Source organism: Gracilinanus agilis, chromosome 3 (assembly GCF_016433145.1).
Source record: "Gracilinanus agilis isolate LMUSP501 chromosome 3, AgileGrace, whole genome shotgun sequence".
In the NCBI taxonomy this organism is placed as follows: Eukaryota; Metazoa; Chordata; class Mammalia; order Didelphimorphia; family Didelphidae; genus Gracilinanus; species Gracilinanus agilis.
Genome location: NC_058132.1, coordinates 459,223,865 through 459,248,585, shown reverse-complemented (window position 1 = coordinate 459,248,585; position 24,721 = coordinate 459,223,865). Strand labels below are relative to the sequence as shown.

Here is a 24,721-nt window from a genome sequence, read left to right as displayed (position 1 = left end):
AAGAGATATAGCCCCACACTCCACATAATCTTCCTAGTCTTCACCATCAACAATATCACTCATTTATTTTTAAAACTTGTGCAGAAAAAGTAGAATAAAGTACAACTCTCCAAGCTGATTCTCTGAATACTTATTGCACTTATCTATCCTATTTATTTTTGAAATTGTATTTCATTTTTAATTTATCTTCATTTTCGAATGTATACCTTCACCCTTTCTCTACTCTAACTGAAGCAGGTAGATAATGCACTGTGTAGAATGCCAGTCTTGGGGTCAGGAAACCCAAGATGGAATCTGAACTCAGAACAAATTATTTGACCTCTCTAAGCCTTAGTTTCCTCATCCATAAAATGGGAATAATAATAGCACCCCCCACCCTCACAGGGTTGTTATGAGAATCAAATGACAATATATGTAAAGTCATTTTCAAATATTAAAGTGCTACATAAACACTAGCTATTATTGCCCAGTGAACTGCTCTTTGTAACAAGCTTTTTTCCCCCTTAGGGGATAAATAGCAAGTTCCACAAAACTAACTAATACATCCACAGAGGATGACAGTATATGCTATGTTTCACATCCATAATACCCTATCTCTGCAAAGACCAGATGTTCACTTTTTCATCTCTTCTGTATGAATCTAGGGTGCCACTCATTTTTACAACTTAATCCTTTGCTGTCTTAGAGTGTTATCTGATTGTTTCTGTTTGTAAACTGTGAGGGGGATTCAGAATGAAAGCTTTGAGTAGATGAAAGCTGGTGGTAACGCTATCCAATCCCCCGCCTAATATATATTCACGCCTTCAGGACAGAGATAAGTTTGTGCTCCCGTGGGCGCTTAACACACTACTGGGCACAAAGTGTGCGCCTTTCATTGGTTCCTTGTATTGGTTCAAATGAACTGAACTGGCGAAGTCTGCGAGGTGGGCAGCTACAAAGGAAGAGCATATCCTGGAGAGAGATGATCGATTATCTGCAAGAGGTGGATCCCAATCCAAAGTGTGGAGCCCGCCCCCCATCTCTCTCTCCTTCCCTGCCCCCTTTCCTATTTCACTGGAGCCTGGGGCGAGCTAGAGGCAGCAGTGTGGACTTCTCTCCCAGGTTTCTGCAGTCCTCCCTCCGCCTCGGCTGGATTCCGGGACAGCGCCCCAGCCCCACCGGGTTCCGACTCCCCCTTTCCTCCCTTGGGCGGGGCTCCGGCTGCTGGACCGCCAGAGCCGTCCAGTCTAGCCAGCTCGGTTGCGCGGCGCCGGCTCAGAGAAACAGAGACGCGCTGGTGTCGCTGCGCCAGTGGCCGCTGCGAAGAGCATCGCGATTTGGACGCGGAGGAGAAGGAAGGGACTGTGTGGGCTACCCAGACCACCCTTCCCCGCCTCTCGCCTGGGTGCCTCAGCCAGTCCTCCTCTGAGCCTTACGATGCGGGCATCCTGGTGCCCTGGGCTGTCGCTCCTACTGTCCTTTGTTGCAGGTGATTTTGTTAACACGGTAGCCAGGTGAGTGTGTGTCTGCCCCAGAAATGGACTTCAGTCCTGAGTTTGCTTTCTTTATTCAGTTCTTTTGTTTCCCTCCCCTGCAATACTATTCCCCTCCACCCCATTTGTGTGTCTCTGGAAGTGGCCAGACTGAGAGTCCCCCAGTCCATTGTCATTTCTTCCTGAGGTCATGCGGCGCTTCTTTTTCCCTTCTGACCCATTCCAGTCATTCTGCTGTTCCCTCGTTTTCAAAAGGATGCTCCTCACAGGAGGAATGTGACCCTCCGGGGGGCCGTGATTCAAAGACATTCGTCTGCTGTCTCCAACTCGGAATTATTTTCTTGTGTTCAATTGTTCAATGTATGCTCTTTCGATCTTTACACCACTGAGCTAGACAGCATCTGGATTGGGGGGAGGAACAGGAGAAAAGGAGACACCACGTTGGTGGCCTTTAAGGAGTTTTGAACAAGTAAGCAGACAACTTGTTATCTATATCTTTGGTGCTCTTTTGATATCTTGGCCAAAAACAAAACAAAACAAAACCCTTCTGCTTAATGTAACTGACAATTCATGTAAAGCCCTTATCTGCAGATCCAAAATTAGGTAGGCTGCTTTAATGACAGCAGGTGTCTCTAACCTTAGAAGGTCTCTCAGGGGAGATCATAAATCTAGAACTAATTAGTAAGCACCTCAGAAGCCGTATATTTCACAGATAAAGAGACTCAGACTTGGCAGTGTCAAAGGCAAGATTTGAATCCAAATCCTCTAACTCCAGACTCATTGCTTTCTCTTCTCTACCATATTAGCTCCTGATTCAAAATAAAGAACTCTGGATTTGAAATCAGAATTGTATTTTGCAGAACTTGACATGAATTCTTCTTAAAGCATTGTCCTTGTATACATTTCCAAAAGGTACCCTTGAGGTTGCATGCTTGGCCATCAGTTTTGGTTTTTGTTTGTTTGTTTTAATTCTATTGCACTCTAGTAATCCAGAGATTTTTAAGTTCAAGTAGAAATTCATAAATTTATTAGGTTATAGAAAGAACACTGGACTTGATGGTGGGAAGATGGAAAGGTCCAGATTTCAGCTCCACTATTTATTAGTCTTGTGACATTGGACAAATCATATAGCCATTTAGGATTTAAAAATTAAATATTAAATTTTACGTATTTAAAAGAAAAGCGAAATGTGCATAACAGACTCATTTTCATGCATAACTCCCTTCTATTTTACTGGGTCTGTAGAAATGCTCATTTTATTTGGTGTTTTTTTTTAGTTCAGTATAAAATTTTTTTAAAAAACTTCTATCCTAAAACCCCTTTTTTTCTGAAGCATTCTACCTAATACAGAAGAATATGTTTATCAAACTATTGCAGTTGTTTAGTTCAGTTGTGTATAGCTCTTTGTGACTCCACTTGGAGTTTTCTTGGCAAAGACACAGGAGTGGTTTGCTTTAGAACCTTTTAAAAAAAATGGAGAGTTGAACAAGATGACCTTAAGGACTTTCCATTTCATCAGACAAAAAGTAGATGCTTTTATTTATTAAGCACTTACTCTATGCCAAAATGTTAACTCATTTGATCCTCACCACAGTCCTAGGAGATAGGTTCTCTTGTTATCCTCATTTTACAGCTGAGGAAACTAAAGCAACCAGAAGATAAATGACTTGCCCAGGGTCATATAGCCAGTAGCTGTCTGAGACGGGATTTGAACTCAAATATTCCTGACTCTAGACCCAGAATCCTCTCCCCTGTACCACTTAGCTGCCTCCTTAAAAAAAAAAAAAAAGGCACACCATGTTGTTACAATATCTGGTTAGAGATTCCTATGTATTTTGTATGATAAAAATTGTGGCAGATATAGTTTTCATTTAATCTTCAAAGAGAAATAATTTTGTATATGTATTACTCTAAGGTAAGAGGGATGGTAAATTCTATTTTTGAAGAGAATTAATAGTTATTTAGTACTAGGCAAGTAGAATCCCTGGGTTTCACTTTCAAAGTGCCACTAAATTAAGTTAAAAGCCATAAAACCTCCAGATTAACCAGAGAATATTAAAATGGAGAATGCATGTCAAATTCTGCAAGACACAGTTTTTAAAGATGCAAAGTGCTTTATTTGCTTAGTATCAAGTTCATGAGCTGGTATGTTTAGTATCAGCAAGTGGAAGTATCCCCGTTCAAACATGCTTAAAGCTGTCAAGTGGTCACCGGTCGCTGGCTTTTTAGAAACAGCACAAGGGACCAGATTTTATAAACTCCAGACCAGAAGTTATGGAAAACATATTGGCATAGACGGCAAGGTTGTCTTTGCAGAGAGTTGGTACAAGTTGATTATTTCTTGAGAGTTCACACATTATTCCTCAAACGTCTGCTGCATGGAGATGATAAAGGCTTTTAGTATGTATTTCCATGAAACCTTTTTACCATAAATTAGATGACCTTTTAGAGTTACACGTTTCTTAAACTCCCATTATAAGGTTATGCATTAATTTGACCCTAAATAACAAATAAGATTTGCATACATGTATTTACTTAACCCTTGTGCTATTCTCTGCCATTTAATTATTAGAGCCTTCAGATCACTTAATGATGTGATACCCCTGCAGAAGCCCTGCAACTAGGGAGAGGCAACTAGATTTTTGCCTCAGGGTACCAATATCTGGTTGAGATATGCTTACTTCTTCCCTTCCTATGTCAGTCCAAAGACCCATCATTCCTTCACTTCACAATTCTCTGAGTCATGTGCAATGTAGTATGACTTCACAGCAACTTTGCTTCTTCACATGGCCACGACATCATGTTGCCATTAACTAGCACTTTCCTGGGACTTATCTTCCCCAGCCTGATGTTTGTCCTTTCTCCTCCCTAGAAGTGGGGAAAGGTAGAGGGCTAGAGAAAGATTCAATCAAACCACAGGTGCCTAAGCTAGATTGCTTAAGGGACAAGTTCCCCCTCCTTTCCCTTCTGAGGGTAATCAATGCCTAAAATCTCACCATGCCAATATCAAGCCTGAGGACTTGAGCTACACTTTCCTATGGGAGATACCCAAGATCAGCTGTGATGCTGAGATGTGAGATAACTCATTTATTGAAGAGAGATCACACAAGTGAGCTCTTCATACATTCAAATGATTTGCTCCAGGAGCAGAATTTCCTAGTTATAATTCTGCCCTGAACTATCCAAGGTTCAAAATGGATTGAGGCTTCTGACTTCAGACATATCAGTATCTTGCTAACTATTCTCTTCCATAGATTCAGTGTTTCTTTACCTTTTTTGTATCATGTTCCCCTTTGGCACTCTGATTAAGCCTAGGGACAGCTCAGAATAATATTTTTAAATGCATTAAACAAAATACATATGATTACAAAGAAAACTAGTTATATTGAAATTGTTGTCAAAATATTTTTGTAAGTTTATGAATTCTAGGTTAAGGAGCTCTGGTTAGAATAAATACATTCCTAATATATACTTGTTCTAAAGCTCTATTTCCTTGAAATTCAGATTTCAAAGAGAGAGAGCTGAGGAAAATCTAGAGCTCAGGTGAAGGTCTTGGCTTTTTTTCACTGAACCTCTTTAATAGTACTCCTGAGAACTAATTCTTGTCAGACTCCAACAGTATCCTGATGTAGCCAGATGTTTACCCAAGCCTGACTGATAGCATAACTTTAGGATTTAAGCATTATCAAAGTAAGCTATTCTGATGTGTGTTTTTATACTACTTGCCCCAACTTTCTTTTTTTTTTAAGATTAATCATTTGTAGGAATACACCTCAAACTCCAGAATCTGGTGGTCCTAGAAGAGAGTTAGGAAAATTCAAGGAAGATCCAGTTGCATCACAGAAAAGTCTGACAACGGTTTAATTTCAACAGTTTCAATGGAGGCTTATATAATATATAATCTCTAGTGGCATAAACCATATTTGTAGACACAAAATAATATGGAGAAGATTCAAACATTTAAAATGCCTAGAGTATTTCCTGGATTTTCATATCATATCACAAGTTCCTTTATTTTTTCAGAGACATTCAATTTGGCAACTCATTTTCTAGTCTATATTCATGGTTCTAAATCTATGTTGATAGTCTTTGACCTGGTCTCTATTTTGAATTCAAACCTCTTTGTGGGAGAAAAATGTTCTGAAAGCATGTTGAAATTGCTAACAATTAAATTCAACAAACATTTTTAGTATCTATTGCATATAACTAGGAACTATGCTAGATGCTACGTATGAAATGAATTAATACCAATGCCACTCAAACAAGGTTTCCATCTAATAAGGGGATAAAACATGTACACAAATAACCATGATTCAAGAAAGAATGTAATAAGTACAAAAGAGCTAGGTAAAGGAGTAGGAGGGATGTGAGAAGGGAAAGACCATTTTAGATGGGGATAGGATAAGATTTGGGGAAGTTTCATAGACAAAGTAGCCCATGATTCAGGTCTTAAAGAAAGGGAGGAATTTCAGTTAACTAATCCTACTCTCACTTAACCTAATTTGCCTTAGTTTCCTCATCTGTAAAAATGAGCTGGTGAAGGAAATGGCATCCCACTGCAATGTCTTTACCAAGAAAACCTCAAATGGGGTCACAAAGAATTGGACAAAACTGAAAACAACTGAACATATTGAACACATATTTTCTCCCTCTGGACTGTAAACTGGATCTTATCTAAATTTTTATCTCTCCCAGAGCTCAGCATATTTGTTGAATGTATGTCTGTAAAGGATCAAAGGTTTATATAATCTTCTTAAGGGCAAAGACATCATTTTGTTTCTTTAGGTCTCCTGCAGCATTTATGACCATGCTCTGAAATGGTGGAGGAGAACATGGGATAGCATACCATACTTTAGGTATTCAAAACCCAAATTTCTATCAATGGATAGAGTTTCTGCTTTAATTTTAGAAACTGCAGAGATGATGTTGTGCCAATGATAACTAGAATCTTTATTTTATTGTTGTAGAAACTAATCATTAAAGTAGTCTACCAAATGACAGATTTATCCAGTTTTCAAAGATAAAGTGCATGTTATTGTAATAGTAATCAAACTTCCTTGCAATTAGCTGATTTTCATGGACTGTTTCAGAAGCCTAGTTTTATTCAGCTTCATAAATGGAAATAAAATATTTCTTTCAATGATTTAATTTGTTGCCATCCATTATTTTTAAATGGCTACATATGTGTACACATTGCTCCCCTCCTCTACTTTCCCATAAAATGAGTGTTTAAATGGTTTTTGGCAAGTGAACAAGACAATGTTGGAGGGTGATTAAATGGCTTGTTAACGTAAATGAATCTCTTTTTTTATGTCATCTATTCAATCTTGTAAACCAGCAACTAACAGGTAATTAGCAATAGCTTTTTTTCTGTTAATGGTTTTTGGTGGGGTTTTTTTAAAGTTTGTTCCCTGAAATTACTCGACTATATTTGTGTTTAATGAAACAACTGCCTAAATGTAATAGAATTTTACATTTTAACCAGTGACTTCTTGAAACTACTAGAAGAGATCTGCATAAACACAATTAATTAAAAGATATTTTGTTTATGTAATGGGCTCATGTGATTCTCTAGTGATTTTTTTTTTACAAAATCTATGTTTTATGTTACTTCTCTTTTAGGAAACATGTTTTGTATCATACCTTCACAGCATAGGATTTCTCCATTCTTTGACATTCATGTAACAGCCAAAACATAAAAATCTTTTAAATGATTCTAAATTCTCGAACAACCTTCCTTTCTGATAGAGTATGTGTATATGTGTTTCATAAAAGTAAACCTGAATTTGTTAACTTTTCTGATTTGGTCAAAAACCAAATATTAATGAGAAATCAGTAAGGGTATATTCTTTATCCTTTTTTTTTTGCAAAATACAAATTTATGGGAGAAATGACCACAAAGTAGGCAGAAATCTTGCACTTTAAAAAGCTCTTGAGGGGGCAGCTGGGTAGCTCAGTGGATTGAGAGCCAGGCCTAGAGACGGGAGGTCCTAGGTTCAAATCTGGCCTCAGACACTTCCCAGCTGTGTGACCCTGGGCAAGACACTTGACCCCCATTGCCTACCCTTACCACTCTTCTGCCTTGGAGCCAATACACAGTATTGACTCCAAGACGAAAGGTAAGGGTTAAAAAAAATAATAACAAAAAAAGCTCTTGACTATAAGAGTGATATTATACTCACTTCTGAAGAAAGATTTAAAGTTTGGTTTTTTGCATATTGACATATAACCTGACTTAGGTGAAATATACACAATCCAGATCTTTATTGTTTTTACCTTTGCCTTGAACATATGCGCGTGAAAACAATGAACATTGATGTTTGAGGGAAAAGATTTCTTTATATGAAGTAGATAAGTCTAATAAATAAGTGAATTTCATCTTGTAGTTAACTTTTGCCTGAAAATTTTCCCAGTTCAGTACTTCTGGGTTTCAATTTCCTCAATTATAAAACAAGAAAGTCTGGATAGAGAATTTCTAAAACCACTTCCATCTCTAAAACTATTACCCTATGAACCTAAGCTCATAGTAATTGAATTTGACTAGCAAAGAAAGGAATGGATCCAGCCATCTGTTCAAAGGAGCCTGTGTACTCCCAACAAAGTTTGTAACATAAATGTGCAATTAGATGTATTTTAAATCATGTGAATCATAATTAGTTTTCTTTGGATCTTCATGTCTAACTTTAAGCATATTTTAGAGACCTGTTGGATTTTCTTTTCAGTTTCCCCTCTATTCTTGCAGAGGCAGTATGCCTGGAATGAATATTGGAAAGAACATGGAAAAAGCCCAAAGCTGGGAGTTTTCTTTTCCTAGTTTTTCCAAATCCAAGCTGTGTATGCATAAGAGGGTCGATTGACCAGTTTCCTCATCTCCAAAATGAATGGACTGGTCACTAGATCATCTTTAGACAGCTAACTGCTGCAGGAGATAGAGCACTGAGGCCTGGGGTCAGGAAGAATTGAGTTCCAGTCCAGCTGTGGACACTTATTAACTCTGTCTGCCTCAGCTTCTTAATCAGTAAAATTTGGATGACAGGAGCACTTACCTACCCAGACTGTCATTAGAATAAAATGAAAATTTTCATAAAACATTTTGAAAGCTTTAAAGCTCAATAAATGCCAGTTATTATTATTTGAGATCTCTTCTAGTTCTATATGCTATTATGCTATTCAAGTTATTCCCATGGAAAAAAATTCTATTATTATTTATCCAGGAAGCTACTCTCAAACAAAGGTAATAATCACAGCAAGCTTAAGTGAGATGATTCATTAATATTTGGAAAATATGGTCTTAGGTGACACTGCTGCTCTGGCTCCCACTGTTTGAAAATCAGGCATGTCAAATTTCACCTCTTTCCTAAGATTCTCTGGCATCTAGGCTCTCTGCAAACGGCACCAGCTCTCACCAGTTGTATTCCCGTAATTGTACGGTGTGGTCCCCTACTCCTTGCCCCCAGTTATATTTAACCACTAACCAATTGGATTATCTTTTTTTTGTTGTTCATTCACTTCTGTGACTATAGCCATAGATGCCAAGACTGTCCATGGTGTTTTCTTTAAAAAGATAGTGGAACAGTTTGCCATTTCCTTCTCCAATGGGTTAAGTTAAGTAAGATTAAGTGGTTTGTCCAAGGATCACACAGCTGGTGAGTGTCTGAAGCCCAAATTAAATTCAGATCTGTGTGACTCTGGACAAGTCACTTAACCCCATTTGCTTCAGTTCCTCATTTGTCAAATGAGCTGGAGAATAAAATGGCAAAGTGCTCTCCAGCTTTCTTGTCAAGAAAACCTCTAATGGGATCAGGAAGAGTTGTACTCAGTTGGCCTTGGGTCCTCATGGCCTTTCCCTGTTTCTGTAGCCCTAACAAAAGGGTAGCATATTTATTCATTTTTTTGCATCGAGCTTATTTTATCTATTTTTTAGACATTTTTTGACAATTTCATTTTTTTAACATTCTTGTTTGTACTTTCTATACCTGTTATCTTCTTTTCCTTTTTCTTTTAAATCCTTTCCCTTTCTCTGCATTGGTTCCAAAGTAGAAGACAGTTAAGGGTCAGGCATTGGGAGTTAGGTACCCCTGTGCCTGGTATTCTCTGATTCTTTTCTTGAAGAAAATGTTCAGGGAACAGCTAGGTGGCTCAGTAGATTAAGAGCCAGGCCTAGAGATAAGTCCTGTGTTCAGATTTGAGCTCAGACACTTCCCAGCTGTGTGACCTTGAGCAAGTCATTTAATCCCCATTGTCTGGCCCTTACCACTCTTCAGACTTGGTACCAATATATGATATTTATTCTAAGATGGAAGGTAACGGTTTGTTTTTTTAAAAAAGAAAAGAAAAAAAAACCATTCATAAAGTAATGAAGTTCCTGTGTAGTCTATAAACCTTTGCCACATTTCACTTATGCATCTTAAATTATATTCCCCAACATATTTTTCACCCTCTTGTTCTGAGTCACCCTTCACATTAAAGACACCAAATATACATTCAATTTAATTTAACAAATTTTAATTAATTCGTATTTTTCCCATATGTAGGTCCTGCCTGAAGTAGATTCCTTGTCCTCAAAGAAATTACATCCTGTATTCTTTGTTAATGAGATATTCTCAAAATAAATCTTTGAAGGATCTTTCTGTTTCTTTGCTTTCTTCAATAGACATGCAAATAATCACAACTATCTTTCTGTTATTCCACTTATTTGTATTTATTATGAGAAATTCAAGGCAAGATAACCTTTTTAAAATATTTTATTTTTCCCCTACTACATGTAAAAACAATTTTAATCATTCTTTTTTTAAGTTTTGAGTTCCAAATTCTCTTCCTCCTTCCCACTCTCTCTCCTTCTCTCCTTGCTACCCCACCCCTCTCCCTGAGACAGTAAGCAATTTTATATAGATTTTACATGTGCAATCATGTGAAACATTTTTCCATATTAGTTATTTTGTGGAAGAGATCTCAAACAAAAAAAGAAATAGAAAGAAAGTGAAATATGGTATATTTCAGTCTGCATTTAGACTCCATCAGTTCTTTCTTGGAGGGCAGATGACATTTTTCATCATGTGACTCTGGAATTGTTTTGGAACACTGCATTGCTGAGAATAAATAGGTCATTCACAGTCCTTCATCAAAAAATATAGCTGTCACTATGTACAATGTTTTTCTGGTTCTGCATGCTTCACTTTGCATCTATTTGTGTAAGTCTTTACAAATTTTTCCAAAATCATCCTACTAATCATTTCTTACAACACAATAGTATTCTGTCATAATCATACCACAACTTGTTAAGCCATTCCCCAATTGATGGGCAACCCCTCAATTTCCAATTTTTTTCCACCACATAAAGATGTACTGTAAACATTTTTGTAAAAATAGGTCCTTTTCCCTTTTGGTCTCTTTTGGATATAAGACCTAATAATGGTATTGCTAGATCAAAGGCTATGCCCACTTTTAGAGCCTTTTGAGCATAGTTCCAAAGCAGCATATTTATTTTCAACTAAAATTTTGCTTTTTGGATGCATTTGGCTTTTTATCTATTAATGTTATTATTTATTATTAATTATCATTTTTATTTTGATTGTTATTATCTGTTACTATTTGGATTATTGTTATCTATTATTATTTGAGTTATTTATTATTTAAGTCATTATTATCTATTATTTGCGTTATTATCTATTTATTCTTATTTGAGTTATTTTTATCTATTATTATTTGGGTTATTTTTTATCTATGTTACTATTTGGCTTCTCTCTCTCTCTCTCTCTCTCTTAATTGATAAGAAAATCTGTATTATGAAATAGTTAATTTTCTTACTACTTAAGAGAGTCCATGTTGGCGAACCTATAGCACACATGCTAGAGGGAGCTGCTCCCTTTCACCTCTCCATGCCCCTGAGGACAGTCCTCACTTCACCCACCCCTCCACCCAGCAGCCCAATGGGAGCACTTCCTCCCTCCCCTTTAGGGTAAGGCGTCAGGGAGGGCTTACATGCAGTGTGAGGGTTGTGGTTTGGGCACTTGGTCCTTTTTAAAAGGTTCACCATCATTGAGCTAGGTAATAAAGTTAATCCTAATCTTCATGCTTCAGGTTTTACATTAAATGAAGCCAATAATGTAAAAAATAAACTGGGATGAGCTGGGAGGCAGGGAGGCAAAATGGGTTTTGCAAAGTTTCTCATACATATTACCCTGAAAAAAAAATTTATTCTCTTAAAAGTAATATATGGGGATAAAATTAAATAGCTTCTAGTTCTATAGAACTGTATTCATTTGGCCAGACTACAGTGTCAATAAATTGTAAGATAAAGGAAATGCAAAATGTATTGCCCTCATGAAACATCTAATTTAGAAAAGATGAAATAATTACACAAATAACTATAATACAAGGCAAACTATGATAAATAGCATAAATGGGCTATAAACTAGTTTAGTTTAGTTCGATCATGACTCAGAAGAAGGAGATAGTGCATTTATTTATAGGGTTGGAAAAAGCTTCATAAAGACGATTCCTTAAAAATAAGTAGGATTTCAGTAGCTAGACTTAGGAAAAGGGAAAAGGGAAGGTCTATCAGGCATAGAGGGAAATGAGCAAAGGTAGAAAAGCAGAAAAACACATGATGTTTTCAGGGAATAGCAAGATCTAGTTTGGCTGTAGCAGAGACTGTTTATAAAGAAATCATGGTAGAAAAGTGAGAAAAGGTTGGGCAGTCTTTAAATCCCAGGCTAGGAGTCTGGGACTTAATTTAGTAGGTCAGAGGAAGTCACTAGTGATTTTTTGAGCAGGAGTAGAATTTAATCAGAACTTTGTTTTAAAATGATTATCCTGGCAGTGGTGTGTATGAGACTGAAAGAGAAGAAGGCTCAGGTCAGGACATTAGATTGAAAGTCTAGATAAGAAACAACAAAAACCCAGAATTCAAATTATGACAGTATTCAAAAGCTACTCCCATGGTAGAATGAACAATACTTGAAAATGGATTAGATATAGGAGAAAAGGGATATGTGGGAGTCAGCAGTGACACAAATATCTCAAGTCTGGTTAACTGAGAAAACAGAGTGTCAAGAACAGAAGTGGGGAAGTCAGGAATGCACAAGACTTTAATGTTGAGTGTTTCATAAGTTATAGACTCGTCCTAGAGGCAGGGAGGTGGAGCAACTGGAGAACACAGCCCCCACTAACGAAAAACTGGGTCAAGTCCTGTCTGACAATACCTGCTGTGTGAATCTGAGCAAGACACTGAACCCCTTACTGCCTCTATCCCCCACTTAACTGTCAAGATGATCAGGCACAGAGTATGTGCCATCCATCACTGGTATAGGGACTTCCTTCTGGAGGAGATCCTTATACCAATGAATTCACAGATTGGGTTCCTCATTCAAAAAAATACCTCCCTCCCTCCAGATAAGGCACACCAGTAATGGATAGGAGCTCAGCAATCTTTTCTTCCTCTCTCCAGTAATAGCACTGCACAATACAACACTGGAATGTCATTCCATATAATACATTCAGTGTACATGAAGCACATGCCTACTTAATATATTTTGTGTATAGCCTGGTGCCTCCATCCACTCAACTCTCACATCAAAGGAAGAGTTGAGGGGGTAGCTGGGTGGCTCAGTGGGTTGAGAAGTCCTGGGTTCAAAACTGGCCTCAGGCACTTCCTAGCTGTGTGACCCTGGGCAAGTCACTTAACTCCCATTGCCTAGCCCTTACTGCTCTTCTGCCTTGGAACCAATATGCAGTATTAATTCCAAGGTGGAAGGTAAGGGTTAAAAAAAAAAAAGGGAAGAGTTGAGTGGATGGGATCTAGGGGAACCCAACCATATTATCAATATAAATCATGACAGAACCCAAAAAGGCGTTGATTGTTGTTAAGTTATTTCAGTTCTTTTTTACTTTTCTTGACCCCATTTAGGATTTTCTTGGTAAAGATACTAGAGTGGTTTGCTATTTCCTTCTCCAGCTTATTTTATGGATGAAGAAACTGAGGCAAATAGTTAAATGACTTGCCCAGGATCCCACAACTCATGTCTGAGATCAGATTGGAACTCAGATCCTCCTGACTCTAGACCCAGCATTCCATACACTGTGCCACCTCATAGGCATTGAGTATGCAACTATATATCCATCATCCCAAGAATCAGCCCAGATACATTCAGAAGACTCATTATCAGATTGGTCACAGGATGATGAAGTTTTTGGCCATGGAAAATCTTGAAAACATAGAGGGTTTGAGATCTATACTGGCAGAGGATATGTTCACATCAAAATTTTAATAATAATATTAGTAAACAAATAACACTTATCTAGTGCCTGCTATGAGCCAGACACTATGCTGTGTTACAAATATTATCTCACTTTATCCTCACAACAACCTGTTGTGAGGAAGATTAGGTAGTAATTAATTAAGAATTAAGGTTCACCTAGCAGGAAAGGCTGGAGCTGGAGAATTCCAAGATGGAATGAAGGAGCAGGAAGAAGTGGCTTGTGCTCTGAGAGGGACTCCATTAGGAGTTGGCACAAACTGTTGTTAGCCCTGGGAGATCTCAGAGTAAAGGACACCCTGCATCCCGATTTCCCTGAGATCCTGAGTGGTGGTGGTTTCTAACAAAGAGGACAAAATCTACAGAGCAGCACCAGGTGGAGGAGAAGTTTGGGATCTGGTGACAGCATCTCAAGCACACTCTCTCTGCTTGGATACCGTGGATCACCTTGGCTTTTGACATCCTGTAATCATCTGTGGATTACCGTGAGAAAACTCCCAAAGCCACCCTCAGCCCTTAGCTATGCTGGTCAAGCCTGGTAGGAACCAGGTCTGATGCAGCCTCCCAGTGACTCCATTACTGTTCCTTTGGGCTCTGCCTGCTTAGATCACTAAGATTAGAGTAGAGAAGTCCTCCCCTTGCCCTGTGGTTTTGCTCTTTAGATTTTAAGTATAGAAATCCCTTTCCCACCTTTTAGTTAAATATAATTAAACCTGTTAAAACCTTTTATCTTGCCTGCTGGTTTCTAGACTCTGGCCTAGGGAAGCTGGGTGACAGTTGAGGCCAACTGTCATTCCTGTGTTAATCTAGTGAACTCTGGTCTCCCCATCCTGGTCCAGTCTCTCCTACTACCCAGAGTGTGTACTCACAACCATTTAGATTTATTGTAACATCCCTGGTGCCCTCCATTATCTATTTTCATAAACCTCAAAATCACAGATCCTGAAGTATTGATTGGCACAGTACCACATACTCTTCTGCCAAGCCTTGGATGCCACCTCCTCCATGATTGATTTCTCCCAATCCTAAATGGAGTTTCCCTCCTCAAAACTCTCACAATACTATTCTGGCTCTCTTTTAGACATTTATCATGCTCTGCTTTGTTTGATAATTTTTGGAATACACCTATCTCCCTTTTATACACTTAGTGCCTTAAGGATAAAGAAGACATTTTATTTAGTTTTGTTTCCCCTATTGTATCACACAGTGACCAATTTATAAATATTTACCAAATGTCATTTTATTGAAAAGCTAAACTGAATATTTAAGTTAAGGGAGGAAAAATATCTTGGGGATCCAAATGACTACTTAAATTAACCAGATAATTACTATCTCTTCTGTCACTTAGTAGGACATGTTATGTTATATTATATTATATTATATCATTATATTATATTATATCATTATATTATATTGTATCATATTTTATTATATCCTATTATATCATATCATATATTATATTGCATTATATTATATTATTACATTACATTACATTATATTATATTATATTATAATTATTATAGACATCATAGTCCCAGTCTCTGGGTTGTCCATTTTGATATATGGTACTTTATCCACAGCTCAAGAAGTCACAGACCATTGGCATTTACAGACCAGCCTGGCATCTGTCACTATGGCCCTAATTTTGAATGCTGCTATGGATGGAGGAAGAACAGCAAAGGATTCTGCGAAGGTAATTTGGTAGGCACATGCCTCCTTAGTCATTAGTCTATATAAGAAGCAATAAGGGCCTTAAACTCAAATCATGGCAGGGTTCAAAAGATATTCCAGTGGTAGAATAAGCAACTCAATAATTGATTAGATGTAAAAGAAAATAGAAAAGGGATATGAAAGAGTCAAAGATGACCCAAAGATTTTCAAGCTTGAGTAACTGATGGCTTCATGATGTCCACTATTGGTAAAGAAAACTGGATAGCAGAATTCCCAGGTGAGGGATCTGATTCTCTGAAAATCCATAGGGTTTAACCTTCTAATGTAGCTGGCACAGTGGAAAATACACTGAGGCTGAAGTTGGAAAAATCTAAATTCGAGTACTACCTCAGCTATTTGCTAGATAGGTGGCCCTAAAGAACCTATTTATTCTTTCTTGGTCTTATCTGAAAGAAAGAAAATTGGAATCCATGGCTTCTAAATTTCCTTCTGCCTATGATTTTATAATTTGTGAATTGTGCAAAAATGTCAGGAAAAGAGCTCTCTTCCTCTCTTAAATTTGGCAAAACCCAGCTAACATAGAAAAAAGGTGAGTTTGCCCTTCTCGGCCCTTCCTAACTCCTCTTAATTCTAGTTTCTTCCTTCTGTTAATTATTTCCTATTAACTTTGCATGTAGCTTGGTTGTATATATTTGCATATTTATTGTCTTTGAGGTTAGATGGTGGTTAAGAACTGTCTTTTGCCTCTTGTATCTGCCACATTTAGCACAATATTTGTCACACAGTGGGTACTTAATAAATGGTGATTGATTGTGGTTTCTGTTCTTTTATTGTAATGAGTATGTTGAATTTTACCTAAAAGGTGAAACATGACCTTTTAATCCTTGTCCTAAATAGGTCAACATCTGCAATTATTGACCTTCTCCAGGATTAATATCCTCATCTCATGTTAAGGATGATCTCAATAATAAATTCATCTATTCAAAGTTATTCTTGAAGCTCTATATCCAGTAGAATGGTGTCCCTAGATTATAAATAATCCAGGCAATGGATTTATATTACAAAGAAAAAATATTTTCCTTATACTTTAATTATTAAATATCCTACATTTAGTAATGCCAAAATTTTGAGTTGACTTAAAGGGAAAATGCATATGTTAAGTTATTTTTACAATTCTTTCAAAGAAAATTTGAGCCAAGTATTATAAATTTACTTCAGAAAGTGTTTGGCATTATAGGTTGAGAATTCCCATCTAGAAGTTCCAGAGAGATTGTGGATAGTAGAGAGGGTTATGGCATGGAGATGGCCAAAAAGTAAGATAGGCCTGAATTTGGGCAAGAAAAGGCAATTATTCTACAGTTAGGATCCAAGGAGGTTCAAGTGTGGAGAATGGGGAAATGATGACCCAAATGGAGAAGACATGGCATAGAATTATACCAAATGATACCATTGTCACTGGTAAAATATAACTATCAAATGGATGTTAGTCCTCTAAATACCATTTGACTTGAATGTAGAAGGGACCAACAAACTCTCAGTCCTGAAATAGAAATTGATGGTGAAACAGTTGTTATATAGCAATGTAGATTTACTGTCTTTTTAATTACGAAAGTGAAAACATGTATTTCAAATTGTATGGTGATTTTTTTTAGGCAGAAAGAAGAAGTATGACACATAGAATCTCTCAAAGTAGCAATAATAGTTTCTAAAATTATACAGACCATGGAAGCTACTTTGATGAATCCTATAGGATTTCATTTAAGCCATTCCTATAAAGCAAAGGTTCTTAACCTTTTTATTTGTTTGTTTCAAGGTCCCATTTGCCCATCATATTTTTTTTTTATCCTGGGACTCCATTCTAGGAGCATAGGGCCACAACCAGTAGGCAATGGGACACACAATGGGACACGCTCAGGGTCACCCAGCTGGGAAGTATCTGAGCCCGGACTTGAACCTAGGACCTTTCATCTCTAGGCCTGGCTCTCAATCCACTGAGCTAGCCCAGCTGCCCCTACTTTAGGTTGCAGTTTCTTTAGCAGATGTAGTTTTTACAGGGTGGGGTTGCTAGCCCCACACCCAACCCTCCTCCTTTTTTCATCCGGGCTAGGGACCATCCTTGGCCCAGGAGTGGTAAGGGTGGGCAGTAGGGGTCAAGTGACTTGCCCAAGGTCACACAGCTGGAAGTGTCCGAGGCTGGACTTGAACCTAGGACCTCCAGTCTCTAGGCCTGGCTCTCAATCCACTGAGCTACTCAGCTGTCCATCATATGAGACCTATTAACTCCTTCTCACAATAATGTTTTAAAATGCATAAAATAAAAATGCATAGGGTTACAAAGGAAACTAATTATATTGAAATATAGTTATCAAAATATTTTTAAATGAATCCACAGACCTCTAAGAATCCCTGCTATAAAGGAAAGCAGGACTTGCCTTTTTTTGCAAGAGCTCATTTGTAGTTAGAGGGGACCAGATGTGCTATATTAAATATAGTATTTGGTATCTTCATCATGAGGGATCCTGAAGATGCTAGCAACTTCTTGGCCCAACTTTTTGGTTTTAATTTGCAAATGTGTCTTATGGAATTCATCCTTTGGATCATCTTTTGCTCAATTTTCATGGTTGCTCTCTTTTTTTAAGGTTTTTTTTCCAGATTACATGTCAGTACATTTTCAATAATCATTTTCTAACTTTCTGCGATCCATATTCTCTCCATCCCATCCCTCCCCCTTCCCCAAGATAGCAAGTAGTATGATATAGGTCCATATTGGAGAACCTATGGCACCAGAGTGTGCCAGAGGGGGCTGCTTCCTTCCCCTTCTCACACAAGCCTGAGGACATTTCTCCCATCACCTGCCCCTCTGCCCAGCAGCCCAACGGGAGCGCTTCCTCCCTGCCCTGTCCGGGGTAAGGCAGGGGGCTCACAGGTGACATGAGGGTACAGTTTGAGCACTCGGTCTCTAAAAAGTTCACCATCACTGATACAGGTCATACCTGTGTTATTACTTAATACATATTTCCATGTTCATCATATTGTGTAAGAAGGCATATTTCACTTACACTAAAGAAAAATTCATGGAGGAAATAAAATGAAGAATGGTATGCTTCAGTCTATATTCATACTTCCTCACTTCCTTCTATGGCAGTGATTTCATCATGATTCCCTTGGACTTTTCCTGGATCCTTGCATCAATGAAAATAGTTAAGTCACTCACAGTTGATCATTGTACCAGATTGCTGTTATTGTGTACAACATGGTTGCTCAACACACCACCAAATAATAGGGTGAATACCTGATCACTGAACTGCTTATTTCTGAGCCTGCTTATAGTCTGCAAGGCTTGCTAGGGATGCCTACGCAAACCCGGTGAAAGATAAACCTCTAACTTTCCCTCTTATTAGTCTCCTCCATTGACCTCTGTTTGTCCCAAAGGACTTTTCTGTCATTATTTTCAAACTCTCTTTGTTTTCCTAAATATTATTGTCAGCAGAAGATCTGATAGAAAAGGAAAAAAGGCATTTATTAAGTACTTACAATATGTCAAGCACCATGCTAAGCACTTTACAAATATTATTTTATTTGATCTTCATTGTGACCCTGGGAGAGAGATAGATACTACTATTATACAGTTGAGGAAACAGAGATTAATCAACTTGCACAGGGTCACAAGACTAGTAAGTATCTGAGACCATATTTGAACTCAGATCCTTCTGACTCCCTTGGCAGGATTCAATCCACAGTCACACCACCTAGCTATTGGGGACAATTTGGTTGGGCAACAGGAACAGACTTCTAATTTTGACATTTCCTCCAACAAGTAGAAAAGATGTTTTAAAAGCTAGAGAAGAGACTAAGAAATCACTTTATTCAATGTAAGGTATTCTTTAATCTCACACACATTCACCCAAAAGGACCATTTTTCCTTTTCCTGGTTTTTAAATTAATGATGTGCAATGTGGAAGTGTTCTAAAGGGATGTTAGATGTTACAATCCACTAAAAACTCCTCAGGGTCAATTAAGCACCAAACCTTTTGATTATGGAAACAAAGTTTATTTTAACAAAAAGAATAAGGTTAACTGGATAGGTATGACCCTAATACTCTTCAAACTACCTCCACCCAACTCCTACATTCCCTCCTTAAGGGAAGCCTTCTGTTTCTTCTCTGGGCCCTACCTACACCTTGCTATGCTATCTAAACCCTTTCTCAAGCTATCTAACTTAACTTAATCTTCCCACCAGTAATTAATAAAGAAAAAAAGAGGAAACCCCCTGGGTTTGGTTGCTGTACTAAGTAACCAGAGTTAATAGATGAAAAGCTTTGGATTACCTTAGCCAATAAGAATTCTGGCAGCTGGACCACTGGCAGATGAAAACTGGACTCAGTGAAATTGGGTTTCTCCAAGTAAATCCTCTACCTAGTGTGATATGCAGAAATGGGCAGCCATTTTATATAGGTATAAAATGGCAATTTGTCACTTTGGAACACAGAACCTGGCAAAGCACCCCAGGTGCCAAGGTGACAGTTAAGGATAGGGTATAAATTGAGGTCCACAAACCCCTGAGACTTCACTTTTTTCTTTCATCACCTTGGATTAGGGAAGAGGTGGTGGCAAACTGGGCCCTGGGAGTTTGGGGAGATTGGATTAGGCAGGCAGGTAGGGACAACCTTTATTGCTAGCCAAATCAATACCTTATTGGCATAACCAACAACCTTTAAATCAAGCAAGAGTGAACAGCTAACTTCAAGAAACAACAGCTTCTGACTCAGGGGCCTGACAGCCTCTGGGCTCAGCAACAAACAGCAATAGAGTTGGGGAGAGCCCCATAAGGTCTTCCCATACTCTGCACCTTAGGAACAACTTGTGCTTCAATGTTTATTTTAGTCTTAATAATTAGGCAAGATCATTTAGGGTACCTTCACCCATTTCCCTTCTCTACTTTTTTACCTACCCTCAGTTTGATAATAAATAAACCCATTGGGTTTCTCCAAGTAAATCCTCTATCTGGATGCCAAAGATTTCTCCACAAAATCTTGACCTTCCAAGGAGAATCCCTTAGAGCAAAACCTCTCCTTCAGCTTGAAATTATAAACAGAGAAACAAAACCCACTCCCATCTCAGATGAAATCCAAGAAGGAAGTAAAGTTTAGTTCTTTTTCAGTTGTAGACTCCCACAATTCCTTTCTTACCCAGAATCCTTTCCCAGGGCTTATCTCAAAATTACCTTCTTTCAACTAACCCTAGAAAACCAGACCATCCCTAGCTATATTCCTACAGATGGACCTGAATTTATGACAAATTAGAAAATATAAATTTTGAGCCCAAACCTTTTGTTGTCATTAACCTTATTTTGGGTTCCTCCTTTGTTTCTTTTCTGAGTATGGGAAGCAGGGGAAGATTAAATAATGAGGAAAAGAGGAGAAAGACAGTCATCAAGACCTAAAAAATAGTCAGTGACCTTACTGACTCCAGTCTCCCTCCCCACCACGCACACATTGTTTTCTTATCTGAGGGGATATTTCCTAGCCCTTTCCCCATCCAGAAAGACATGTGATATCAGATTCTTTTATTTTTCTCTCCAAAAGTTAAGGCAAAACAGGTAGTTTATTTATACTCCTTGATCACTTGGCTGCCAATGAAGTGAAAGGAAGAGGCTGGAAATCAGTTCTACCGACATTTATTAAGTGCAATTATTTAAGACCTGGGCACTAGTATGTACAAAAACCAAAAAAAAAAAAAAAAAACGATACAGGCTCTGCCCTCGAGGAGTGAACAGTCTTCCCAGGGGAGACAGCCTGTACCCAAATAAGTAAATAAAAATGAACATGATGTACCAAAATTAGTAATAAATGAAGGGATTGGGAAAGAGCTCATGCAGGAGGTAGTTGATGAGCTGTGATTCTGCAGGTCAGAGGCGAGGAGGGAGTGCATTACAGACTTGGGGAGCTACTTATGCCAAGGTAGGTGGGAGAGGGAAGGTTCTAGGTGGGCAACAGCAAGCATGCCAATGTGAAGTAGAAGGCTAAATAAGGAGTGACATGGTTGGAGAAGGTTTAAAAGAGATTGGAACAGCTCTTAAGGGATAGGATAGATAGAGAAGAAGAAACAAGAGTATTTCAGTTAGGAAGAACAGCATGAACAAAGACCTGAAATGGTTGAGAGACAGTAAACAGTTTTGTTTTGTTTTTTACTTAAATGGAGTTAGGAATTTTATATTTGAGGAGTAGTTGAAAACAAGGATGGATAGGTAGATTGGGTCCAAATTTGGAAAACATTCGATATGAGTTTAGATTTTAATGCCTCAGGAAATGGAGAACCATTAGAAGTTTTATCTCAAGGAGTGTCCAGATAAAATTGATGTTTTCCAATCAAGTGATTAAGAAATTGTCTTCCACTATAATTTTATAATAATAATAAATAAATGAATATTTTCCTAATCATGTGAGTTCTTAAAGACCTAAGATGTTATAAAAGGCATAAAGCATTCAGGAAAATATAATCAAGCAAATTCCTATAAAGAGAGGTAGATGATACAGTGGATAACATTCCAGGCCTACAGTCCGGAAGTTCAAATTAAAATCTGGATACTTACTAGCTGTGTGACCCTGTGCAAGTCACTCACAGGTATGTAAAATGAGCTGGGAAAGGAAATGGCAAATCACTCCAGTCTCTTTACCAAGAAAACCCCAAAAAGGATCACAGAGGGTCAGATGTGACTGAAAACAATTAAATAACATCAAAACAATTAAATACCAGATGAAATATTAAATACTAGATGCAAATAAAAGGCTTCCTCTGTTACTAGATGATTTCTAAGGACCTGTCTAGTTCTAACATTCCATGGTTCTATAAGGAGACATTAGGTGTTTAGTGAATAGAGAGCCAGGCTTAGAGACAGGCGATCCTAGGTTCAAATCTGACCTTAGACATTTCCTAGCAGTGTCACTTAGCTGTGGTTGCTTATCCCTTACCACTCTTCTGACTTTGAATTGATGCTTCGTATCTAAAATGAAAGTTTAAAAAATAAATAAATAAGTAAATGAACAAAGATATTATTCCCATCTTTCCTCATCCTTTTCCACTCGATTCTATCAAATAATCTTAATATATGGCTTCAGCTATTTATTATGAACTTCATAGATAAAATTCTTTTTCAATCCATCTGTTTATATTTTCTTTCCCTATCACAGTGCCTAGCACATACTAGGTGTCTAATAAATGTTTATTGAATGAAAAAAATAATAAAATAAAATAAAAGATAAGAGTTTCTGAAAAATAAGAAGATGAAATTGTAAAGAGGCTAGTGGTCAGTTGTTTGACCATTTATATAAGGAAAAATCAGACTTTTTTTTTTAAACCCTTAACTTCTGTGAATTAGCTCATAGATGGAAGAGTGGTAAGGGTGGGCAATGGGGGTCAAGTGACTTGCCCAGGGTCACACAGCTGGGAAAGTCTGAGGCCGGATTTGAACCTAGGACCTCCCGTCTCTAGGCCTGGCTCTCAATCCGCTGAGCTACCCAGCTGCCCCCCGGACTTTTTTAGTAGAAAGAATTCAAAATATGTTTATGCCATAGTGGTAGCATTCTTAAGCAAAAATAAAATAATAAACCAGCATTCATTTTGGGGGAAGAGAATGAATCTAATAAGTAAAAGAACATCCTTCAGCTTCCTGACTCCCAGCAGGTAGATAATAGATAGCAGACCTCAAAGATCGAAGACTAAGCCCATTTCTGGCTGCACATCTGTTGTGTGATAGAATGTGGATATGTTTAAGAAGTCAGAATTCCACAGCAATGTCTGCTGCTGTTTTTGATCTTCATGATGTCTTGAACCTGTCTTTTTTTTTTTTTTTTTTTTTTTTTTTTTTTTTGCTCTACAGCCATTTGTGACCATGGATGCAAGTATGGTGAATGTGTGGGGCCAAACAAATGTAAATGTTTTCCTGGATTTACAGGGAAAACCTGCAGTCAAGGTTGGTATGATGTCCTACAGCTAAGTTCCTTAAGGTCTTACAGAGTCTGGCTTCCAGACTAATATTTTTTTTTGCTAGATAATGTTGCCTTTTATAAGTCTGGATCAACTTGAATGGTATTCATTTAATTCATAAGAACTGCTTGTCATCCATCTTCATAGGATTATAGACTCAGAGCTTCAGTCTGTAATTGAACCCAACCCCATCATTTTCGAGATAATGATAATATACATTTATATAGCATTTTAAAGTTTTCTTCGTGCTTTTAAAATAGCTCATTTTACCCTTCCAACAACTCTGGAAGGTAGGTGGTATTTTTAGTCCCATTTTACCAATGAGAAAACAGGCAGACAAGTTAAGAGACTTACCCAGGGCCACACATCTAGGAAAAGCCAAAGGCCAGATTTGAATTCAGATCATCCTGACTCTAGGTCTTACACTTACCACCCAGTTGCCTAGATGAGCAAACTAAAGTTAAGGAAGATCAATGACTCATCTCTAATCACCCATAGGAGAATCGGAATTCAAATCCAGGTCTTCCAATGTTGAGTCCAGAGCTCTTTTTATAATACTGTTCTGGCTTACATGGTGAGTGGAAACTCTTCAGTGCAATTGTCTACTTCTGACTATGGTGCTATTTGTGGAAAATATTATATTTTCCAACCAGTTGCCATGATCAAATGTTATTGGGCTATACTGCCACATTCCTGAAAGGTTCTGAAAGGTTTATTAGAATAGCACGTCCAGCTGAAAAACAGAGCACACAATTTAGCAAATGCCTAAAGAAAAATTGGGCCCTGAGAACTGGTGGCCACCTAGGGTCCCCCTTTCCTCAAGGATGAGCTGGATTCATAATATGAAATTGTTATATATATATTATATATACATATATATATGTATAAATAGAGAGAGACAGAGACAGAGAGAAAGAGAGAGAAGAGAGACAGAAAGACAGAGAGAGCCAGAAGAGTCAAGCACAACCTCCACATTTTACAGAGGAGGTAGATTAATTGATTTGCCCCAAGATCACACAACTAATCATTTTCTAAGGCAGGATTTGAACCTATGTCTTCATGATTCCATGACCAGAGTTCTTTCCACTATTCCACACTGCCTCAGTTAAGAGGCAGTGGTGAAGTTCTAGTTAAGAAGTGACATCCTCATTCCTTGCTATGATAGCTAGCCTTGTCAGTCTTGCCCCTTAATTGAAAGTATGGAGCAGCTACATGGTCAGTGGATAAGACTGGCAGGCCTGGAGGAAGGAAGATTCCCCTTCTGGAGGTCACATCTGGTCTCTAACACTTACTAGCTGTGTGACCCTGAGCAAGTCATTTGATCCCATTTGCCTC

At 37.9% G+C, this 24,721-nt stretch overlaps 1 protein-coding gene across 1 annotated transcript in view; it reads left to right on the top strand.

The window, feature by feature from the left end:
• The first annotated feature begins 1,416 nt into the window (after positions 1-1,416).
• Positions 1,417-24,721, top strand: part of EGFL6 (EGF like domain multiple 6) — a 63,940-nt gene continuing 40,635 nt past the window's right edge. The window contains exons 1-3 of the mRNA XM_044666965.1: positions 1,417-1,493; positions 15,310-15,422; positions 23,280-23,372. Of these exons, the coding sequence (XP_044522900.1) occupies positions 1,417-1,493; positions 15,310-15,422; positions 23,280-23,372 (283 nt within the window). The remainder of the gene's footprint in view (positions 1,494-15,309; positions 15,423-23,279; positions 23,373-24,721) is intronic.